The sequence below is a fragment of the Festucalex cinctus genome, chromosome 7 (genome assembly GCF_051991245.1).
Source record: "Festucalex cinctus isolate MCC-2025b chromosome 7, RoL_Fcin_1.0, whole genome shotgun sequence".
Classification (NCBI taxonomy): Eukaryota; Metazoa; Chordata; class Actinopteri; order Syngnathiformes; family Syngnathidae; genus Festucalex; species Festucalex cinctus.
The window spans coordinates 18,019,970-18,041,688 of NC_135417.1; the positions used below are offsets into that span (position 1 = coordinate 18,019,970).

The 21,719-nt window shown below is 38.7% G+C and overlaps 1 protein-coding gene across 1 annotated transcript in view; it reads left to right on the forward strand.

The window, feature by feature from the left end:
* The window catches only part of tgfb2 (transforming growth factor, beta 2), a 38,080-nt gene that overhangs the window by 7,679 nt on the left and 8,682 nt on the right, over positions 1–21,719 (forward strand). Inside the window, exon 2 of the mRNA XM_077527926.1 lies at positions 19,619–19,782. Coding sequence (XP_077384052.1) covers positions 19,619–19,782 — 164 coding nt within the window. The remainder of the gene's footprint in view (positions 1–19,618; positions 19,783–21,719) is intronic.

Consider the following 21,719-nt stretch of genomic DNA (forward strand, 5'->3'; position numbering starts at 1 on the left):
CTACAGAAATGAGGAGTGTATTTCTGTGGGACACTGTGATAAAACTTGATCGCTCCTTGTAGGCCAACAGACTTCTCCTCATGGCTGAACTGACTGTCTCCTTTCAAAACCAAATTTTCCACAGTTAGTAACGATACGAGTCGCCTGATTTATTCTTTTGTGTGCTTTGGAAGTGGCGTGGAAATGCACTTAAATAACAGTACACACTTCATCAGTGCTTCAGTCACTGACACAGTTTGCCCACAACTGTAAATCTTCTTACAAAAAATAACTGGGCTAACGTTTCAAGCAGTCAAAAGAAACCCTATTTGTAAGACACAGTGGCCGTAGTGAGCCAAAGCCTCATGCTTATTTACAAAGCAAATGTGGACCACATGTTGCTGTCTGCTATTATTTAGCGGGCTGGATCCTAAAGCAGTAATTAGCGCCCCATTAGCTCTTAATACACTACACTGGAAACAATTTAAACAGCTTTAACAAGCGTCAATTGTTGTGATAAATAATTCATAAACATAATTGTGGTTTTGTGTGTTGAAAATTGCATAAAACTCAAGAAATTGTCCTTCAAAGGTGGTGGCAAAATACAGTACATCTACTAACCTTTCAATTCTTGATATAATAGTTTTTCTAATGTCATTTTTTTTTTATGTTTGGGTGTGCACACATATCCAGAAACAACACTGGCAATTGTTAGATTTGTATCGTGATTTGCACTGACGGTACAATTTCCACTCCTATGAAGGCAATCACTGTTTTAAGCCATAGCGTTGCTGTGCAATAAACATTAATAATGTATTGAAATGGTGCCTTGATTTTGCATTGCTGCAGTCTTGTTTGGGATAGTTTCTTAACGTTACATTTTTGTGTGGTTTGTTGTTGTTGTCTTGTTTGTGGGTTCTCACTACAGTCCAGAAACATGTGTAGTGGATATAAAAGTCAACACATTCCTGATTAAATGCCAGCTTTTTGTGATGAGAAAAAAATATTTAAAAACTAAATAAAAAAAAAAAAAAAATCACCATTAGTGCGACCTATAGCATATACATCCCAATTGTAAAATAATAATAATTGAGAGGGGAAATAAACAACTGAGATAATGTGTTTGCTGAAGTGTGCACACCCTCTTATAACAACCAATAACATCCAAACACATATTAAATATAACTCAGCACATACCTGCCACCTAGAGCCGTATATAGCGAGAGTCTGGCCAACTGAAAACATGGACGCCATATTGTTACCCTCGACGACAGGGCTGGGCGTGCACTTAAGCGTGCAGCGCATGAGCATGCCTATCGTTCTGCACGCAAAACACTCAATAACTTTCTTTCACAAACGCTAGCCTGCTGAGATGGGCGCCAGCACCCCCCGCGACCCTTGTGAGGAATAAGCGGTCAAGAAAATGGATGGATGGATGGATGGATGGATGGATGGATGGATGGATGGATGGATGTTCAAATAAGACATCTGATTACATGTATTTGCTTTATCTCCTGTCTTTGGCTCCTGATATAACAAGCAAGAACTTGATACTAAACTTTATTTACAACACAAAATCCACAATAACTCATTTCCATATTATGGGCCCTCTTTTACCAAGAGTTAAAAATCGATCATAATTTTATTTTAAGTTAATTCACTTTGTACAGTCTTATAAATAAAGTCGGTTACATTTTTATTTTCAATGATAACTCTTGATAAAAGGTCGAAGGCCGCATTGTGCAGTCTCACCTACTTCAAATCGTGTTATTTTACTTTACTTTGCACAGCAATGAAGTGTTTACTTGCTTTCCAGTACTCTCATTTAACTTTCATTTCCTACAATTTCCTCCTTTGTGGGTCAATACCATGCTGAACCAAAAAGGCGTGAGTGGAACATGAACGTGGAAACACCTATTGCACTACATTATGTAATCGCAGCAACTGGGTAACAACATGGCCTCCATATGTCATGTGACCAGCAGTTGACCAATCACAGCGTAGTAGATCTGAAACCAAGTTGGCCAAACTCTATTTACGGTTCTGCTGCCACCAGCTGAAGTGACTCTGATTCACACCAAATAAAGTTTAACTGTTCTAGTATGCTTTTCCTGAAATATTTTATGTATTTATTTATTTATTTATTTATTGTGTTTTAGCAAATGCCTTTTGCACTAAAAGTGAGCAATATTTGGCAGAGATGGGAAAACCAGGTCAAGAAAGTAAAAACCCTGCCAGAGTTTGGCTTTAGCCACAGGTGCTTCTCGTAATGACCTCGTTTACCTGCCAGTTGAGTACAAGCACCTGTAGCTAATACAAAAACTCTGGCAGGGTTTTTGGATTTCCCATCTCTGATATTTGGAACTCTTCATAATTCCCTCCGACTGAAGTAAAACCACCACCGCACCGCCATGCTGCACTGTTAATGGTTTTCTTCTGGCAACAAGTAGATGAGATGTTTGCACCAAACTTGCCACCCTAGTACCCCATAGACCAGAATTTGTGGAGGAGATGGGAGATTGTTGTTACTTGTACTTTACAGTTAGTACTTGCCAGAAATTCCTTTAGCTCTTTCAATGTCCTGACCAGTTTTCATCTCATTTTTTCAGCATTTTTTCCCCCTATAAATAGGGGCTTTGTGACATGGCCATCTGGGCACTATCAAATTTTACAGCACCCCTGAAATGTTGATATGTTGTAGACAAATGACGTTAACATTCCATGTATGATTTGCGCAGTCCTGACACAATGACAACATTGAATGGCAAAATTGTGTTGTGTAAAGTATGTTGGGCGTGTGCATGATGGATCGTGTTTAGTTAGTTGAAGCGAGAACTCTGGTTTATCTCTCCCGCACTCTAAATAAACCAACTCGTGTGGCAGCTGATGGTTTGTAAAGGGAGGATTGTAAAAACAACCAAAAACATGAAAGAACACAAACAGTCTATGGTAGGTTTCAGTGAGGTAGGGAATGGTGCTATGAGTTGAATTGATTTTAATTTGTGGTCATGATGAAAGGGAAGACAAAAACTTCACTTGCATCATCAAAACTGGTCAGTCTGCCTTTAGAGTTTTAACAAACAAAAAATACAGTTAAAATAAATCATGTGAATCGTTTTCACAGTAGTAAAGAACGCAAGTCTATTCAATTAATCAAATCTGAAACATCAAAATTAACAATTAATGCACTCAAAATTAAAAATAATGCTGATGATAGATTGCATTGCGTAGTTCATGCACTGACAAAAAAAGCTTCATTGATAATTGTATACCATTATGTGATATGATTCTGTTTTTGTTCCCACCAGCAGCCTCAAAGGACAAAAAAGGAAGTTGAATTGATTGCCATTTGGCAGATAATACTTAGACTGGGGAGCGAATGATGAATGACTGATTGAGGATTTTGCTTTTTCTTTGTAGAAGAGTCCAAATTGTATATAGTACTGTAGTGCCGAGTTAGTTGTTAGCCAACATGTTTGTGGTTTCATTAAACAGATTTACACAAACACAAACATGAATCAGATTGTTTTAGTATGTTAACAAGCCACAATTTTGGATTGAGGTTTTAGCTTTTGTTGTGTTGGAGCTAATGATGATGGATGTTTTGAGCTGGAAGTGGTACAGACAAAACAATGAGTCATTGTTTTAGTGTTTACAGATTACATGGTAACTCAATATTTTGCATTTTTGCAAGCATGAAGCAAATTTGATGTGCAAAATGTATTGTTTTTGTCTCATATTCAGTATTGTATTCACACTTTTGAGTGTTGCAGCTGAGAAACATTTTAAGACCTTGTGCGACCTTGTCCCTTTGCCTGAGCGAGGGACTTCACCAAGGAATTATAGTGGAGAGTTCGCTTTCTGTTCCCTTATGCAAGACCTGGACACTGTTGCCATACTCCACCACTGTGGCCAACTATCATTGCATAATAGAGCATAAGAAAGTGAGCAATTGAATGAGTTAAATGAAAAACAAGTACTGCTTCAAGAGTTTCTTTTATTATTTACAGCAGTGGCAATGTCTTGTGTAAAATGATAGGAGTGAGGATGCAAGCAGAGGAGGGTGCATAGTGCACATGCTCAGCTGTGCTGTGGCTCACATGCACGGACAGAAAATCTTGGCCAGCATTTCTGACCGTGCCAACACTCCACTCAGCTTCGGATTATGCAACAGTCTGTGATCACAATGGTGTGTGTCACTCACAATTTAATCATTTGGTGGCATATTCTCTTCAGATCCTCTCATCGACTTACGCACCTTCTTAAAATGTATACTTTCGGTGCTGGCGTGCTGAAATGTTAGCTTGAGTTTCAGGAGTTTACTTAAAACTAATTTGGGATTTCCACATCCGAAAAATAGAAATTGCCTATCCCGTGTTTGTTTCAGAAGTGATGTGGATTAGCTACATTTCTTCTCAACAGTTAAAGGTAGCTTAAATGATGTTCTCGAAAAGTGGAAGCCAAACATCTGTTTGACACATTTTAAAAAACTGCGCATGCGGAAGACCATCCTACCAGCTCTCCTGCTCGTCCGGGGGAAACGCCTCTCAAATGTCACTAACGTCCGAGCTCATCTTCATCAGTCTCTGCAGCCAGCCTCGCTTCATAGGATATCCTCTTGCGGCTCTCAGCTATTTTCAAAGTACGCAGTCAGCTTGGTGGAGCTACAACGATGAATGGCCAAATTCAAAGCTCACTACACGAAGCTAGCTACATGCTACAAACATTCAAAGTGCGCATGTGCAGCTAGGAACGAGCACGCATGACGTCGTTACGGATATTGATAGATAGGATCAAGAAACAATCGTTAAGATGATCCACCCAGAAAACGCAGCCACAAAAATATCCCACCTTTAAAGTATGTTTAGCACCTCCAACTGATCAATTTATTGTTATAGTCACACTCTATTATAGGCTAGCAGTGTAGCAGCCATGGCTGGCGTTAGCTTGTTTACAGTGCCAATGCCAGCTTTGTATTGCTAGCGCTGATATAGGGTTGACAACTGTCTCGTATTAGCCGGGATGCCCCGTATTTTGGGCTAAATTGTTATGTCTCTGACGGGACCTCAAAAGTCCCGTAAAATAATTCTCAATTCTTACATGAAATGCAGCAAACGACATCTTTGCTATTTTTGGACCATGGCTGCTCCCTTAGTTTGACAAGTGACAAGGAAGGTGCTTGTAGCCAATAAAATGAGTCGCTGGGTGTGACGTTATGTGGAGATTTTGCAAGGTAAGAGAGGCAACTAGGGAGAGAGAGAGGCACTTCCTGGTTTCGTCACAGCTTCATGTCGCCTACTCTCTAAACGCCGATCTTAATATGTCGGCTGCTAACGTATCAGCGGGAGCAATACAAGATGTATTCTCGTACTATTTATGAACAAATACTGCGAGAATTTAGCTTGCTGGCAAGTTTCGCAATCAGCGCTTAACACAGCAAACCGTACTCTACAGGTCCTAGATCAGCTTAAACGGCAATGTCACTAAACATGGCACCTGTCAGCCAATCACAGGCATCAGGCATCGTCACGTGCATTTGTTGTAGCGGTTTATACTGCACAAGTGGCTACAAAATATTAATAATAATAATAATAATAATAATAATAATAATAATAATAATAATAATAATAATAATAATAATGTGTAGTGTTGTCCGGTCGGTTAGGAAGAGAGAATGAATAAACCTGTAAGAATGAAAAGACTGCTGTTACAACAAGTATCCATGAAAAAGTAAATTTGGTGAGTCACACTCTTTTGCATTTTATTTATTTATTTATTTATTTATTTTTAAGGAAAGAGACAAATTGTGGTTTCTTTGAGGTTTAGTATGAGGTTACATAATTATGGCCTGCAGTAAGGATTAAAGGGAATATACAAACTGTGCATTTTGAATCTAATCAGAATATACATTGATTTCACACATCATTCCCACACCACCGTGCCGCCGTGCCGTGCACCTGTCCCTTATTTTGGGATGAGAAAGTTGGCAACCCGATGCTGATATTTTATTGAAGCTGACAGTGTTCCTGTGATCACAACAATGCGCATTAATAATTGTATGCTATTATGACTGATCATGTTTGTAAATTGTAACAGGTGCAGTACTTAAACCGCAAACTCCACTAGGAACTATTTGTAACAAATTTAATCGATAGTCAGGCTAGTGACCGGTGGTTGTGTTATTGCTTTAGCTAATGCTAAATGCTATCTACGTTGACAGTTCAACAGCACTAAATAAGCATTAAATAAATAAAATAACCATTATCCAACCCTTGATGCTCGGTCCCGGTATTGTGGCAAATTACCCTGAAAAAATTTGTATCCCCTGGAACTTGAGTTGACATGCAGCTGTTCTGCTTCTGGTGCGTAAAATCAATTATGAAATATTTCCACGTACTCCCTGCAATGTGCTCATGCTCTAGTCATCGCTTTTTGGCGCATTGAATTAGTATTTCCATTGATATTGAGATGTCCTACGGTGAGCGTAGTCATTGAACACACCTCGAGTCAACTGCCTAAAGCGAATGAGTACAGTACTTGCTTTCTTTTGTTTCCCCACACAGCTATCAGTCGTTGAATATGTGTGCATCATGTTTCCACTAATCTAATCATCCATTCCTCCATCTTATTTCGAGTTCACCATGTGGTAAAATTCAGTTGGTTGGACATTATTTAGAAAGACACACACATCTCTATATAAGGTTATGGCTGCCAGGCTGTAACATAAAAAAAAAATGTGGAATAAGTCAAATGCTGTGAATACTACTTTCCGGATGCACTGTATCTGGAGACTGAGAGACCCATTGAGTCCATATGTTACATTTCAGTAAAGGGGTGTATTGTGTGGTTAGGTATGATTCACCTGTATCAATCATATTTTGTGGACCATGACAATATATTTTGTTCATATATTTTGCATTTTGATTCTAAAGTTATAGTATTTGACAAATGGCAGTCTTTTATTGTGGTTTTAGGCTTGCAAGGAGAGAACACCAAGAAAAATCATGGAACCATACTGGAATGTATAGCCTATGCACTAACGATTTCCATCAGAAAAAAAATGTACTGTATATCCCCAGCGGGTGGATCTCAACGTCACCCTGAAAGCTCACCTAAATCTGATCTCTATTTTCGAACCAACTCTTTGTTTTCCTTGCTCATAGTTGAGCATGCCAGGTGTTCCTCTCATGTGGTGGAGAAGCCCTAATAGGATTCCATGGCTTGCTTCCAGTCACGGAAGCTTTTGTGGTGAAGGCTGACTTGAAATGGCTCCCCTGACCCAAATGAAACATTCAGCTGTTAAATGTGTAGCAAGGATAGCAGGCTGAAAATTGCATTCGCTCATGAAGGACGTCGGCCAGTCCATCCATGTGCACCAGGCAAAAAAACAATAAGAATAATTTTCATGCCCAACGGGGATATAGGTTAAGTGTAAAAACGATGCAACAGCATCATTTCAAGTGGCCACACGTAACACGAATGCTGCATGATTTAGAGGCAAGCTGATTTCGGGCTTCATTCGAGATTTGCTCACGTCTGTCTTGTGTGTACGTGTTGCTGAGTGACACTGAAATAACATGTACACAAAGAACCTGGGATTAAGTGTGGAGTTGTTTTCAATTTGCTACTGGCAGGTGAGTGACCGAGTGGAGATATGTGAAAAACATCCAGCCAAGTGGGAACTACTCCCCCGACCCCTTGTCATCTTCTTCTCAGACTTTTCTTGTATTCTCTCGTCGTGAGGACCTCAACACCACCTCCTCCCCCACGTCCCCCAGCCCCTGCTATCCCATCCTTCGGTCGATCCGCCTTCATTTCCTCTTGGCTCCGATGTGTTTCAAGCTGTCTGCTCCTGTCATTTCCACTCTCATTCTTTCATTCCTTGCCCTGTTGCTTGTCAGAATCACTTTAATAGTGTCGGCGGAGGTTGTTTTTTTTTTTTTTTTTGATCTTTCATCTCGTCAGTCTGGTTTTATGGTTTTGTATTCACTAAAATGGGAATCGGTTTCTTATCTCATTCGCAATACCATTCTGATTTTGCATATTTTTCTAATTCTGCTTGTTCTTAGCAGCTGATCTATTAGGGATGTAATGATATCCAAACATCACAATATGATATCACGATATGAAGTTCACGATACGATAATTATCACGATATTGTGGTGACGTTGGCGATATTTAAAAAAGATCACAATATTGTAAAAGAAAAAAAAAAAGCTCAACTATGAAAAAAAAACCAGCACAATATTGTGCTTTTGTACATAACACCAATGCATATAAACCACCTACAATCTCTAATAATATTGAGGCGCTTACTTGGTAATGCAAATACACATTGATCGCTTCACAAGCAAATTAGGTTCCCTTTCATCTGACAATTAGCATAGATTTTAAACACAGAAGGCCAAAACATCCCTAATGAAAATTAAATAGCACTAATAAACTAGCCACTAAAGTGTGCAAGAACTGCACACATGGAAATCAACCTGACTTTTTTAACAAATGTGTTCCTTTTAAGTATTGTGAACATGACGCCGACGATATTGTGGAAGTTTTACTATCACAATATCACGCTTATTTTGACATCCCTATGATCTATACCCCATTAACACATATCATTGTTTGTATCATACTACAGGTATACTGTATATGGCGTTTTCTCCAATGATATGACTATCATCAGTTTAATTTGATATGGTACTTTTTATTTCATTTTTTATTTTTTTCTTACAAGTGCAATTTTCTTTTCCTGCATGTCGAACCATTTAAGGCCCACTCCATAATATTGCCATTACAGTTAAAGACCCTGTAAACCAGTGGTGTCCAAACTACAGCCTAGGGGCCATTTGCGGCCCGTCATACATTTTTTGGCGGCCCACGGTAAATACTAAAAAGAATTTTTCAATGCTGTTTAAAAAAAAAAAAAAAAGAGGGTTGATTAAACGTTTCTAGCTACCCAAAGACACAAATTTGCAGCTAATAATTCAGTTTCAGAAATAAAAATAGTTTCAATCACTTGTTGCTTAGTGTCAAGGTCCAATTTGTGAAAACATCACATTAAATTAATGGTGTGGTCAGTTTACTACCGATTGTTCTTGTGGTTCAGAATGTCAAGTTGGGATTCAGCTGCTGCTCAGTGGAGAGGCGTATCTATAATAGTGGCACACAGGGGTCACTATTTGCCTTGTGACTGTTAGCAGTTTTCAATAAGTATCTGCACATTATATCAACAATTTATAATTGCTTCATTGATTTTTACCATGTTTAATAACTAACTAAAAATTAAAAATTAAAAATAAAAGTGGCCCTTGCAGCTTTCTATTTTTCTGTATGTGGCCCTCAGAGGAAAAAGTTTGGACACCCCTGTTGTAAAGTGACAAAAAAGTATTGTCAATTTGACCACCACAGAGAAGAAGCCTATGAAATTTGAATGAAAAATAATAAATAAATAAATAAATAAATAAATAAATAAATAAGTAGGACCGAACTTGGCCAACCCTGCTAGGGTAAACTGTATGGTGAGGAAAATGCTTAATGCCCATTAAATCCCAAATACTGTGGCAATTGTTTTGATATTTTCTGAGGTTGAAGTGGACATGAGTAGAAATGTACATGTGAATTTTGGTGATGATTCATAGCATTTTTGTGTCATTTAATTTTGTTTTGTACATGTAGAGTTGTGCTCATAAGTTTACAATCGTATGCAAACTTGTAAGCGCAACTGTACATGCCCTCCTAAAAATGCACACAGAGAGACAACAAGTGACTGAAATCAAACTTTTGGGGGTCACTTTAGATCAAACTATGTTCTGGGCTATACATATAAATAATATTGGAACTAAAATGAGTTGAAAAATCTCATTGAGTCGATACAATAGCAATTTTATGTCATTAGAAACAAGAAAACTCATATTGCAGTCACTCGTTTTACATCACTTTGATTTTTGTCCCTCTGTGCTGCCAAAAAAACATATTGGAAAAACGTCAGATTTTACAAAATCGTGCTGCGAGGCAAGCGATCGGTTGCCCGTTTAGGACCAGTGTTAATGTAATGCATGATAAGTTGTCGTCCATCACATTCTCTCAACTTCACAAGCGAGAGCTTATTTTCACTCACAAGCTTTCTATTTTTCACGCTGGGTACACCTCATCAAGTACAAGTGGAGTCCTCACCCAAATCCCCAAAACGCAATTTTGTAACTGCCCATAGATAGTCAATACAATTTATTTTTACTTTTTTATTGGTTGTTAAATGACACAAACCTCTTTGTCATATCTGCTGGGTTAAACAACAAGGTGCTGTCGTCTAAATTGTGTTTCTGGTCCAGATGTAAATAATTGGAATGAAAAACCTGAAATGTTGATCTTATCTCATATTTATCTTTTGATGTCAATCCCAAATGTGCATGTTCAGCAAAAATAATTGACCTCATTGTTCCACTACTTTTGGAGGGGAATGCATACTGTACTATGGCATGCTCTTATTGAAATCCATCCGCACATCGTTTACCTGCGAATGAACGGATCGTGTTTTCTCTTGCACCATTATGCTTCTCACCTCTGTGCATGTCTTATTGCAGTGAGAAATATTCAAAAGTAGGTCAAATAGTTTTACTCAAGTCATTCCCAGAACTTTGCTCTTGCAGACAAGTATGCAGTCTGTTTCCATTCTAAAATTCTGAGGTTGTAGACAGTTTCATCCGGTAGTAAATCACAAAATCCACGCACATTGTCCAGCCTAAGGAAAAAACAACAGATAATCTTCAAAGAAAAAAATAGTTACATAATGTTGTGCATATCTCAATCCTATATATTCTATTTCAAGGCTCTTCACAATAACTACAACGATCAAATGATTTGAAAATACACCCAATAAAACTAGCATGTGTAAGAAGAGAAAGATGATAACGATCAGGATGTGGAGGCCAGAAGCCACTAACAGCACTGAGGAGTCGCAGAGCACATGTGGATTTCTTCAGGCCAGTCCTTCTGAAACATCTGCAAAAGCAGTCACAGCTGAATTCCTAACAGCTCGGGATCACAGCGCAATTATTTCACTTGCAAATGTTTTCATTTATGTATTCCCACACTTTCAATCTGTTTTTGTTAAGCTCATGGTTTGGGCTGAATTGTACGGCTGTCACCTGTTCAGGTCATTGAGGGGAGCTGAGGTTTGGAAAATAGAACTGGAAACGCTACAAAAATGCTCCTATGGCCTGATGTCAGAAAAAAAAAGCTGAAGGGGGGAGTATAGTCGCTGCCTAAATCCTCATATCAAGATTCCAAATGAAACAGTTTAACCTCAAATTGTTCTTTGTGTCTTTGAGATCAGATGTTTGCCCACTGCAGGTGTCCTCTAGTCAAGGTTATAATAACCCTTTCATGTCGCAAACTCTGACTACTTAAAATGGCCAGTAAAATTGGGGCCAGGTGATCCATAACAACTATTCCGCAGAAACCATGCAAGTGTGAAAAGATCAGAGATTGGTCAGCTGTAAAATGAAACACGAAACAACTCTGAAAGTGTGATCCTGGCAAGTACACAGTAGGTTACTACTGCGTTTCCACGCTTGCGTACATTTGATGTGGTATTGGTGAGTCAGTCTCAGGGATTTGGTGTACTCAGTAGTCGACTTGTAGCTGTTGTGATGGTATGTCATGTGATTTCTTTATTATTGTAATGCCTTCATACTATGCAGAGCAAAAAAAAAAAAAAGTGATCAGACAAATATGTGCAATATGATTTTGCATGTATGATGGAATGTAGGGTGTTCCACAGGGTTCAGTTCTGGGGCCTCTACTGTTTTAATTGTTTCTAGCTATCGAGCAAAACTAAATCAACACTTCCTTTAACTGCATAATACAAGAACACTGTTACGTACTGAGGTTGGATCCCAAAAACGCAGACACAAATAAGAGTTGAACATTTTATTCACATAACATCAAGAGGCGTAGAACTAACAACTAGAGAATCGAGAAGCACGAGACACCAAGCCCCCTTGGGCTGTGGAGATGCACAGAGGAACAGAGGTAATAATCCGACAAAACACACATTTCTCAGCTTATATAGACAGTGAATCGATCTGATTGTTTGTGGCTAGACATGTGGGTAACATTACTGACATGGAATTATCTGGTTGGCTGTTGCCCAGATAAAGAGATTAAAGAGTCTTGACATCACATAGCTCCTGACATCACATAGCGTTTCACCAGTTGAAACCAGATGCTGCTACATCAGTTCAAAACAGACACTTGACCAGACGGTCATGACCCAAACATTACCCTGCATGACCCTAGTCATGACAAACACAATGCTTTCTGAATTCAAGGTGAAGCGAGCTAGATTCGATGAAAAGCCTACTCTCCCAGTTCATTTCGATCACTAGCAAACCCTATACAGTACGAAAACTACACTGTGTTTTGACCTTGAAAAAGTATTTTCTGTTTCAATCAATAAGGGTTTGGGAATGCGCATTGGAAACTGGTGGGATGCATTACCTCCAACAAGGTTAAGAACCGTTGTATTAGACACAATATTGTATTTGGTGTGTTTATGCTCACATGGCTTCATTCAGGGTGCTTTATGAGCTCACTCATGTATGGGTTTAAATGAAAACAGATATAGTCAAATTAATTAACAACATAGAAATGTGAATTTGTTCATCGTCCTCTACAGTTGTGTATTCTGGATTATGGTGTATGTGCTGCTTGTTTCTTGGCAGGGATTTCTACTCTATTTGAAGTTCTTGGTCAGTGACGTTTCCCTGGCTCTTGCAAGGCCTGTTTCTTTACTTAATCTTTGAGGACATATTTAAGTGCTGTAATCATACCAATTTGTGCCAATTTCTGTCCAAAAGTAACAGTGAAATAATATTTGGCTGTTAATTTTACTCTGTGAAGGGCTTATTGCTAATTAGCACAGTTTCCTCCATGTGGGCTCACCCAAGAATAATAATATATAATAAAATAGACCAAATACTTTTTATCAAAGAGTTGTATATTTGTGTTGGAGGATCCCTTCAAGAGTTTAAAGCTAAAGCTACTGCTAATGTCACAAGCATTGAATTTGAGTGGTGGAGTGTGGAAACTAGAAGTGGAGGGCCCAAATGTGAGGAAGCGGGAGAGTCAACACCGGGGATCAAGAGTAATCGGAAAAAAAGATTTTATTTTCAAAAAGCTTGTGTAAACTGTGGATCAGAATTCTCGCACAAACTCAAATAAATGCCCGTCGAATAACACTTTTTAGGGGAGCTGATGACAGAAAGGCAACATTTTATTATCATTATTATTATTATTATTGACGAATGAAGAAAAATCATGAGCTTCAGCAAATTGGAACTTTGCCATTCCAGGCAAATGGCAGGCTCTTGAGCACCTCTAGGACTTTTTCTGTCCGTGGTGAGTGAGTGGCAAGTGGCTTAAAATGTTTGAAAAAGGCAGCCTTAAAGGGGATTTTGTAGTGTTCAAAATCATGCTAGCAAGTTTTGAATATCGCTTCATGTAACTTGTTTCTTCGTTAGGGTGATTGTATCCACTTGTGTCCCCATGCCCTGTGTTTAAAGTCTTTTTGGAACAATTTGTCAGATTGTCTTGACAAGAGTGTCTTGTCTGGAACCATTAGTGAGTTTGACCTTTTTGTTTTTTGTGCTTCTTTAGTTAGTTTTCACTTCTAGTTTTTGTTGCTGGGCCAATTGCCGCTTACCTTCCACAGCTGGGATCTGCTGGTGGTTGTCACTCCATCCTGTAATCTGGGCTACCGTCACTTGTCTCCTTTTGCTTTGCTCTTGCTAGCTTCTCCCGCTAGCCATTCTTATCAGACTTTCTAGCTAGTTTTTGCCATCCTGTGCTTGTTACTCGCCCCTTTTTTGCTAGCTGCTCTTGTTAGCTGCTCCAGCAATTTCTTGCTAGCTGCCGCAGCAATTTCTTGCTTGCCACTCTTGCTCACTGCTCCCGCTAAGTCCTGCTCGCCGGGCTGCTAGCTTGTTCGCTCAGTCCAAATAATAACTGGTAGTAATTGGTGGCAGGCTTGTGAAGTGTGGTCTCCCTGAGGCACCATAATGTGTGTCCTTGTTCACCACTAAATGACACTAAATTCATCACACTGTCTCTTTAATTAATTACTGTGTGTAAAGAAATTAATCACACCTTCCAAGTTACCATTTGTATTTTTCATGTACAGATCAAAGATGTTTTCACATTTTTACAAAATATGAATTCCTGATTCAATCAATGTAGTTAATCTCAAACATGTTATGAATTTCTGGATAGTATTGTGTCACACTGCAAAACAAATAGATGAACTTTCACTGCTCCTTTAAAACTTTGCCAAATAACAGATGCTTTAGTACTTTACTATTGGTATGTGAGGTAATGGGAGTGATGAGTAATGAAGTGACGGATTACAGGAGTCAGGGGGCCAGTGTCGGCAGTGTGACAGCGCTGAAGTGACATCAGCCCAAAGGGAGGAACTAATAGAGGCGTAGCAATGCCATTCTGTCATATGTGATGTCACCTGCCTAAATTCTTGCTTACACCCGTCAGTGTGACGTAGCATTTCACACATACATAAAAGTTTAAATATAAAGTTTCTTTATATTATTTTCATCACAAGTTCATATGTATTTGGTAAAGAGTGTTCTGCTTTAGCACTGCCTGAGGACAGTGCAATGACCTGTTCGCTTCCACGAACGCTAATTTCCATATCACTAGAACCAACTTCTGTAGTTGTCGATCAAATGAAGTACCCAAACGTCTTGGCTTCCCATGGGTGGGGGTCCCATGTCATCTCTTTGGCAGTCCTGGCCACCAGGCACTCGCCATCTCTAGGCCTGGTTCCAGAGAGGGCCCTTACTGACCCATGTCCACTGAACAAAAACTTAAGTCTATTAATATTCATTGTTCTAAGTGGTCTTGAGCCATGCGTCTGATGATCCTTCATCTACAACTTGTTTGACTTGGCTGGCCCTACCAGGGGCATAAAGCCCCTGACAAATTCCTTGGATAGACGGACATGCAACACCCTCCAACACAATATTATGACTGAGTAGGGCCACTTGCTAACTAAAATGTATGATTTGCTGTACAAAATTATTTGTTTTGGTTTTGAGAGGTTAGAGATAAAACAACTGCTGACCTAATTAATCCATGCTTATACAACAAAATGTCCCAAATCTTGCACAGTCTAAAGCCCTTTTCATACTGCACTCGCTCAGTGTGAAAGAGTCATGCAACAACACAAAATAATTGGTTTGAGCGCATATTTAGACGTGCTGACATGGCAGCCTACCAGGAAGTAAAAATTGAGATTTTGCCACTGGTTAGACAGCACCTCGACACGAAAGCCATGACTTTGCTCAGTTTAAGAAGGGAGGACACGACCAGTAGGGATGTAACGATATAGGCAATATCGTGATAGCACGATATTAAAACTGCCACAATATATTGTCGTCTTGTCACGACATTAAAAGCAGGACATCTGTTAAAAAAAAAAAAGTCTGGTTGTGTTCCATCTGTGCAGTTGTAGCACTATTTGGTGGCTTATTTATTTTATTTTTTATTTTTTTAGTGCAGTTTAATTTTCATAAGGAATGTTTTGGCCCTTCTATGTTTAAAATCCATGCTAATAGTCAGATGAAGGGGCACGTAATTTGCTTGTGAAGCGAGTCAATATGTGGAGGAACTCAATCTGTGTGTGCATTAGCAACTAAGTGCCTCAATATATATATATTATATTTATATATTTTTTATATTATATGTGATATTTTTCATTGCAAGTATGTACAAAAGCACAATATTGTGTTTTGTTTTGTTTCAATATGAGCTTTTTTTTTCCTTTTTTTTTTTACAATATTGTGACCTTTTTGTATCACTAACCTCCCCACAATATCGTGATAATTATTGTAATGTGAAATTCATATTGTGACAATATCGTATCATGATGTTTGGATATCGTTACATCCCTAATGGCCAGCAGAGAAAGAGTAATAGCTTTGTGAGATTTGGGATAGTTTATTGTAATTGTCAATTCGTCATTCCAAAGCTAAATGGTAGTACATCAATGTTTACATCATTCAAAATGGGAATCCATCAACGTTTCTGTCATTGGTCTGTCAGTTTGTCCAAGTTTGTCAATTATCATATTGACGGAATGCCCACCTACCTCTGACTAATATTACGTCTGTCAAATCAAGAATTAAGCATATTAATCTACCCTTTTTCATCCATCTCAGGGGCCTGACATTTTGTCCTGCACCGCCCTCTTCTGTGGACTAACATTGACGTCAAAATGCCCTCAGGCTCGCATTGCATTGGTCACGTCACGGCTCATCTGTTTTCTGGGTTTGGTCACATGACGTTCACAAAACAAGCCCGAGGACATTTTCTTGAATTGGATAGATTCCCGCATAAAACGCGAGGAACCTTGGCATTACGTCACTGGCCGCCACTAGTAATCATTCAGTGTCATTTTGATTTACAGTTCTGCAATTTATTATTTTTTTCAAAATTTGTCATGGATGTCGGGGCCACAGAGCACTGAACATCAAAATGTGTCCGCTACCACATTATGGATCAGTGTGGGTGACTGTCTAGGGAACCTCTGTTCAATGTAAGCAGTGTTGTGTCAAAGCACAGCAAACTCTTTCACAAGGGTCTGAAGCGCTTTGTGTAAACGGTTTTCATTCAGGTCCCCTTGGAGCTGGAAGTTGAACTTTCTCTGTTGACAGATTGGAAGGAAGCGGACAAGAGCATCATTAGTCTTGGCTACTGCTGCTGCTCACACTATAATGGTGAAGGGATGTCAAGTGATCAACACCAGAGAATGAATGACTATGAGCGTGTGAACAGAAGTGCTTTTCGCATAAAGTAGGCAGTGAGGGTTCTGTTCAGGGTTAATGCAGGTACACATTTTCATTGTTTTTGTTTGCTGTCTCTGCTGTTCAAGTCTTCCTAGTGCTAGTTAATTTGTACATGCCTTTTGGATTCTATTTAACATAGTTATTGGTGATTCCAAAGTGCTTTGTTTCCTTTGAGTTAAATGTTTCTAATTTTATACGTTTTGATTATGCACCTACATTGTCACACTCCTTCCCTGCACTTGGATACTCAACCTTGCCATAATGTAACATGACAAGACAGAGAGACCAGGCTGACTACTGTATTCCTGGTTAGTGGAAATATTGAACAGCGGTTAAAAGAATGTGAGTGACTGCCAGATTTGTGCATTGCTGCAGAAAATGTAAGGATAGAGCGATGGACACTCTGGCAGCAGAGATATTTCACAGGTGTCTGTAAGAAATCCAAGACTTGGCTGGACAAACACTTCGAAGCTGAATCAGTAAATCTGACACAGTAAATCCTTCTTTTGCTGTATTTTTGCCCTGCAGTCTTCCACATGGAAACTTCAATTCCACTTGAATAGTCATGATTCTCATTGGATTGTTGGGATCCAAGACAAATGTATGACAAATTAAAATGATTTAATACAGCGAGTCATCGAGTTATGTCGTACACGACCTACATCGTTTAGACTTTACGACCCCAGTGCGCCTTCTTTTTCATTAATTTCCCACAGTAATCACGCAATTTTAAAGTTATTTAAAGTTGTGTTGTTGTTACCTCCAGCAACGGACGTCCATTGAGCAAGCCGGCTCGCAATGAGGCGCGTCACATTTCTGTGTTTAAGTTTGAATTAGCTCCACTCCGTTAGCAATGAATGGCTTTGCGTCTTATTTAAAAATTATTAGGGTTATTTAGAATTTGCATAGAAATTACTTTTCTGAAATGTAATTATAAATGAGAAATGTAAACGTGTATGGTGGCTGTCAGTGCTACACGTGTCACCCTGCTCATGTGGACCTCTGTCTAACCTTAGTACATGCAAGTGTGTTCATGGGGGGTTGTGAGGCTTCTACTGTGCATGGCTCCTGTTATTCAGAGAAAGTCTTCTGCTGCTGGGGTTTTGCTACACGAACACTGACGCATTTAGCTGATCTTCTTGGGAAACTTAACGTAAATATTGTCAAGGTTACTTGGGCATGCTTGAGAAAAGAAATGTCCATTGATAATCTTGTTTGAATCACACTATTGTTATTGATGTAGAGCATTTAACAATTGTATTAGACCTCCATGCAATGTAAGATTCATGCCACAGTTCCCCTAAATAAAAAGTTGAGAATAGCAAAACTTTTTGTGTTTCTGTAATGGTTAATGCAGAAGTTAATTGCTGTTGTATCGTATGAGGTGTGGAATTTTGGACCCAAACGCAGACAAGACATAAGAGTTGGGAGTCTTTTATACAAAAATAGGAACCTGGACGTACTGACAAAAGTGTCATTCAGTAAGTCATTAGAGCTACGCGCCATACTTTATGACAGAACAAACGCTTTATATGACGAAATAAGAGTCACAAATACTGACCCAATATAAGAGTGACAAAACGGATAGATGAATTACAGAAACATAGCAACTGTCAACTTCATCACCACAAGGAACAAAGCAACTGCATAGCAACTGACCGCATTATCATTGTAAGAAACATAGTAACTGTATAAAACATGACAAACTAAGAGTAGCTAATACGAAGGAAACATCATCATCATAAGGGACATAGTAACTGTATAAGTATAATATATTCAGAACACAATGAGCCCCTGACCTGCATAAAAATAATAACTGCATAAGCATACAGTAATACAACATCATAACACAATGACCCAACCCAAAACAATCGTAAACAGTGGAAACAGTGGAAAACTCACTGAAGGCGCTTGATTAATTTCTGAGCTCACAGAAGCTCCTTGCCGACTCAAATTTGGATACAAACAGGATACATTTAATTCTTCATTCACTACAAAATGTTAAAACATCAAGAAAGGAACATTTGTGAAATTCAAAGAGTCCGCACTAAAGCTCATTGTGGTGCTGGGTGGTATTTTGTGACATATAAATTAATAATAATTAGCACTGCCTAATAGGGATGTAACGATATCCAAACATCACGATACGATATTATCACGATATCAAGGTCATGATACGATAATTATCACGATATTGTGGGGCGTTGGCGATATTTAAAAAAGATCACAATATTGTAAAAAAGAAAGCTCAAACTAAAAAAACAATATTGTGTTTTTTTACATAACAGCAATGCATATAAACCACCTTACAATCTCTAATAACATTATTGAGGCACTTACTTGCTAAAGCAAGCACACATTGATCGCTTCACAAGCAAATTAGGTTCCCCTTCATCTGACAATTAACATAGATTTTAAACATAGAAGGCAAAAACATCCCTAATGAAAATTAAATAGCACGAATAAACTAGCCATTAGAGGGTGCTAGAACTGCACAAATGGAAATCAACCTGACTTTTTTTAACAAATGTGTTCCTTTTAAATATTGTGAACATGACGACGACGATCTTGTGGCAGTTTTAATATTACAATATCACGATATTGCCCTTATTGTGACTTCCCTACTGTCTAACCTACAGACTCACTGTGGATTCGTCACAGGATATGACTGCTGAAAATATGAAATCACCAAATTAGTTGTATTAATAACTTGAATGATGACCAACGGTCTGATTTCTGTCTGTCGTACACTTTGCTGAATCTGTCTGTTTCCCGTGTTTCAGATGTCATTTCTCCCACTTTCTTCAACCCTTACTTCCGACGGCTAATGTTTGACGTGTCCTCCATGGAGAAGAACGCCTCCAACCTGGTGAAAGCTGAGATGAGAATCTTTCGTCTTCAAAATCCTACTGCACGAGTATCTGAGCAACGCATTGAGCTGTACCAGGTAATGTTGCTGCAAGGACCGTCTCGAACATTATTTTACTGATATTGCTGATGGAGTTCCAGTTATGAAAATGGTCTGACGTGGCTTACCAATTTAAAATTGACTTCATCTAGCCTCATTTTCACTAGTGTTGTTCCGATACCGTTTTTTGGCTCCCGATACCGAGACCGATACCCAGCTTTTCAGTATCGGCCGATACCGATACTTAAGGTTTTTTTTTCCTCAACATGAAAAAGCTGTCCTGCCATTGGTTCAGAGCATTTAAGGGCCAATAGGATATCTTAGATTGGCATGCAGTGAACATGTCACATATCAGTGAATGTCGTGCACGAGCAAGACACAAGATGCTGCATCCGAAATCTTATATTAGAGTTGGAATTAATGGTATCGGCATGTTACTTGTGAGTAGTCACCGATACCGATACCACTGTTTTAATGCAGTATCGGCACCTCTGCCGATACCAGTATCGGTATCGGAACAACACTAATATTCACCATGTAGTTCAATTCCTTTTTTTAACCCCCAGTTCTTGATTAAAGAATTGTTTCCAACACAGTAGAGAATTTAGATGAGTGATTTGGTTGTGCAGCCACCTGGAGCTGGCTGTCGGTCAGCCAGTCTGCAGCAGCCGGTTTCCATGCTATGTTTACATCCAGACAAGGGGATGACAGCTGGACTAAACACAGCTCTAAACAGGGAGACTCTCACGCCTGTAAATGCGTGAGGGAGGAAGGGACAGGCCGGTACGACGAGGGAGACCTGATAACATCCACCTTACACGCATATATCATGTACACATACACACTTACTCTTGTATGTATACATAAATAAACACAACACTTAATCTAGACGTAAAATATACGAGCCCCTGAATTGCTTTTAAATACTTTGCCGAGATGAAAAGTATGTTGAGGTTGTTTCCGAGATAGATATTAAAATGCTGGAGTAGGCAATTACTTTTTAGTTTGTATTTGAGATTATATTTGATTCACTAGGCTCTACTATATAATCATATAATCTAATAATATATAATATATATAATATATATTAATAATATATACAAATATATAATATAAATATACAATATACAATATACAATACAATAATATACACAAATAAAATCAATAATAATAATATATCTACTAGGGGTGTGAATTGCCTCGTACCTGACGATTCGATCCGTATCACGATTCGATTCGATACCGATTAATCCCGATATGAATTTACAAGTCGATTGTTGCGATTTTTTTTTACTCAATTTTAGAAAATACCATTCAGTAAACTTGTACATGTAAACTGTAAGATTTGTATGAAAATGTATTATTTATTGATCTGAAACTTCCGTTTTATAACTGTGAGCCACTGTATTTAACAAACAGGTTGTAACCTTTTTCATGGTAAAACAGCATTGAAATAAAATATTAAGGCTTAATGTTACATTAATATAACACTCTTCCATGCTTAAGGTATGAAAGTTAGAGATTTTGTTGAAAATGTTTCCAGCAAAAATGGATGTTAAAAAATCGATTCGGCCGCCTATTGAATCGATTCGAGAATTGCGTGCTGTAGTATCACGATATATTGCCGAATCGATTTTTTTTAACACCCCTAATATCTACTAGGCTATACAGCACACATGACTAAAAATTGGTGCATTTTGATGTTTATGCCGGTACAAGCCTTGTTTAGCCTGTTTGGAATCTATGCCATGCAGGGTGGTTCAAGAGTGTTTTGGTTTTCTTTACATACCCCCTGCGCACTTTTTTTCTGCTGAAAGTAGTCTAAACCTTACAGTTGCTGAAGCCAGGGCTAATAGTGGCGCAGATAGTGTAGTGTAATGTGATTTTAGTGAATTGGATCAAGGCAGGCAGGCAGGTTTGAGGCTAATATATTCATACAGTGTGGGTGTGTGTGTGATGATGTCATCGTATTGTCA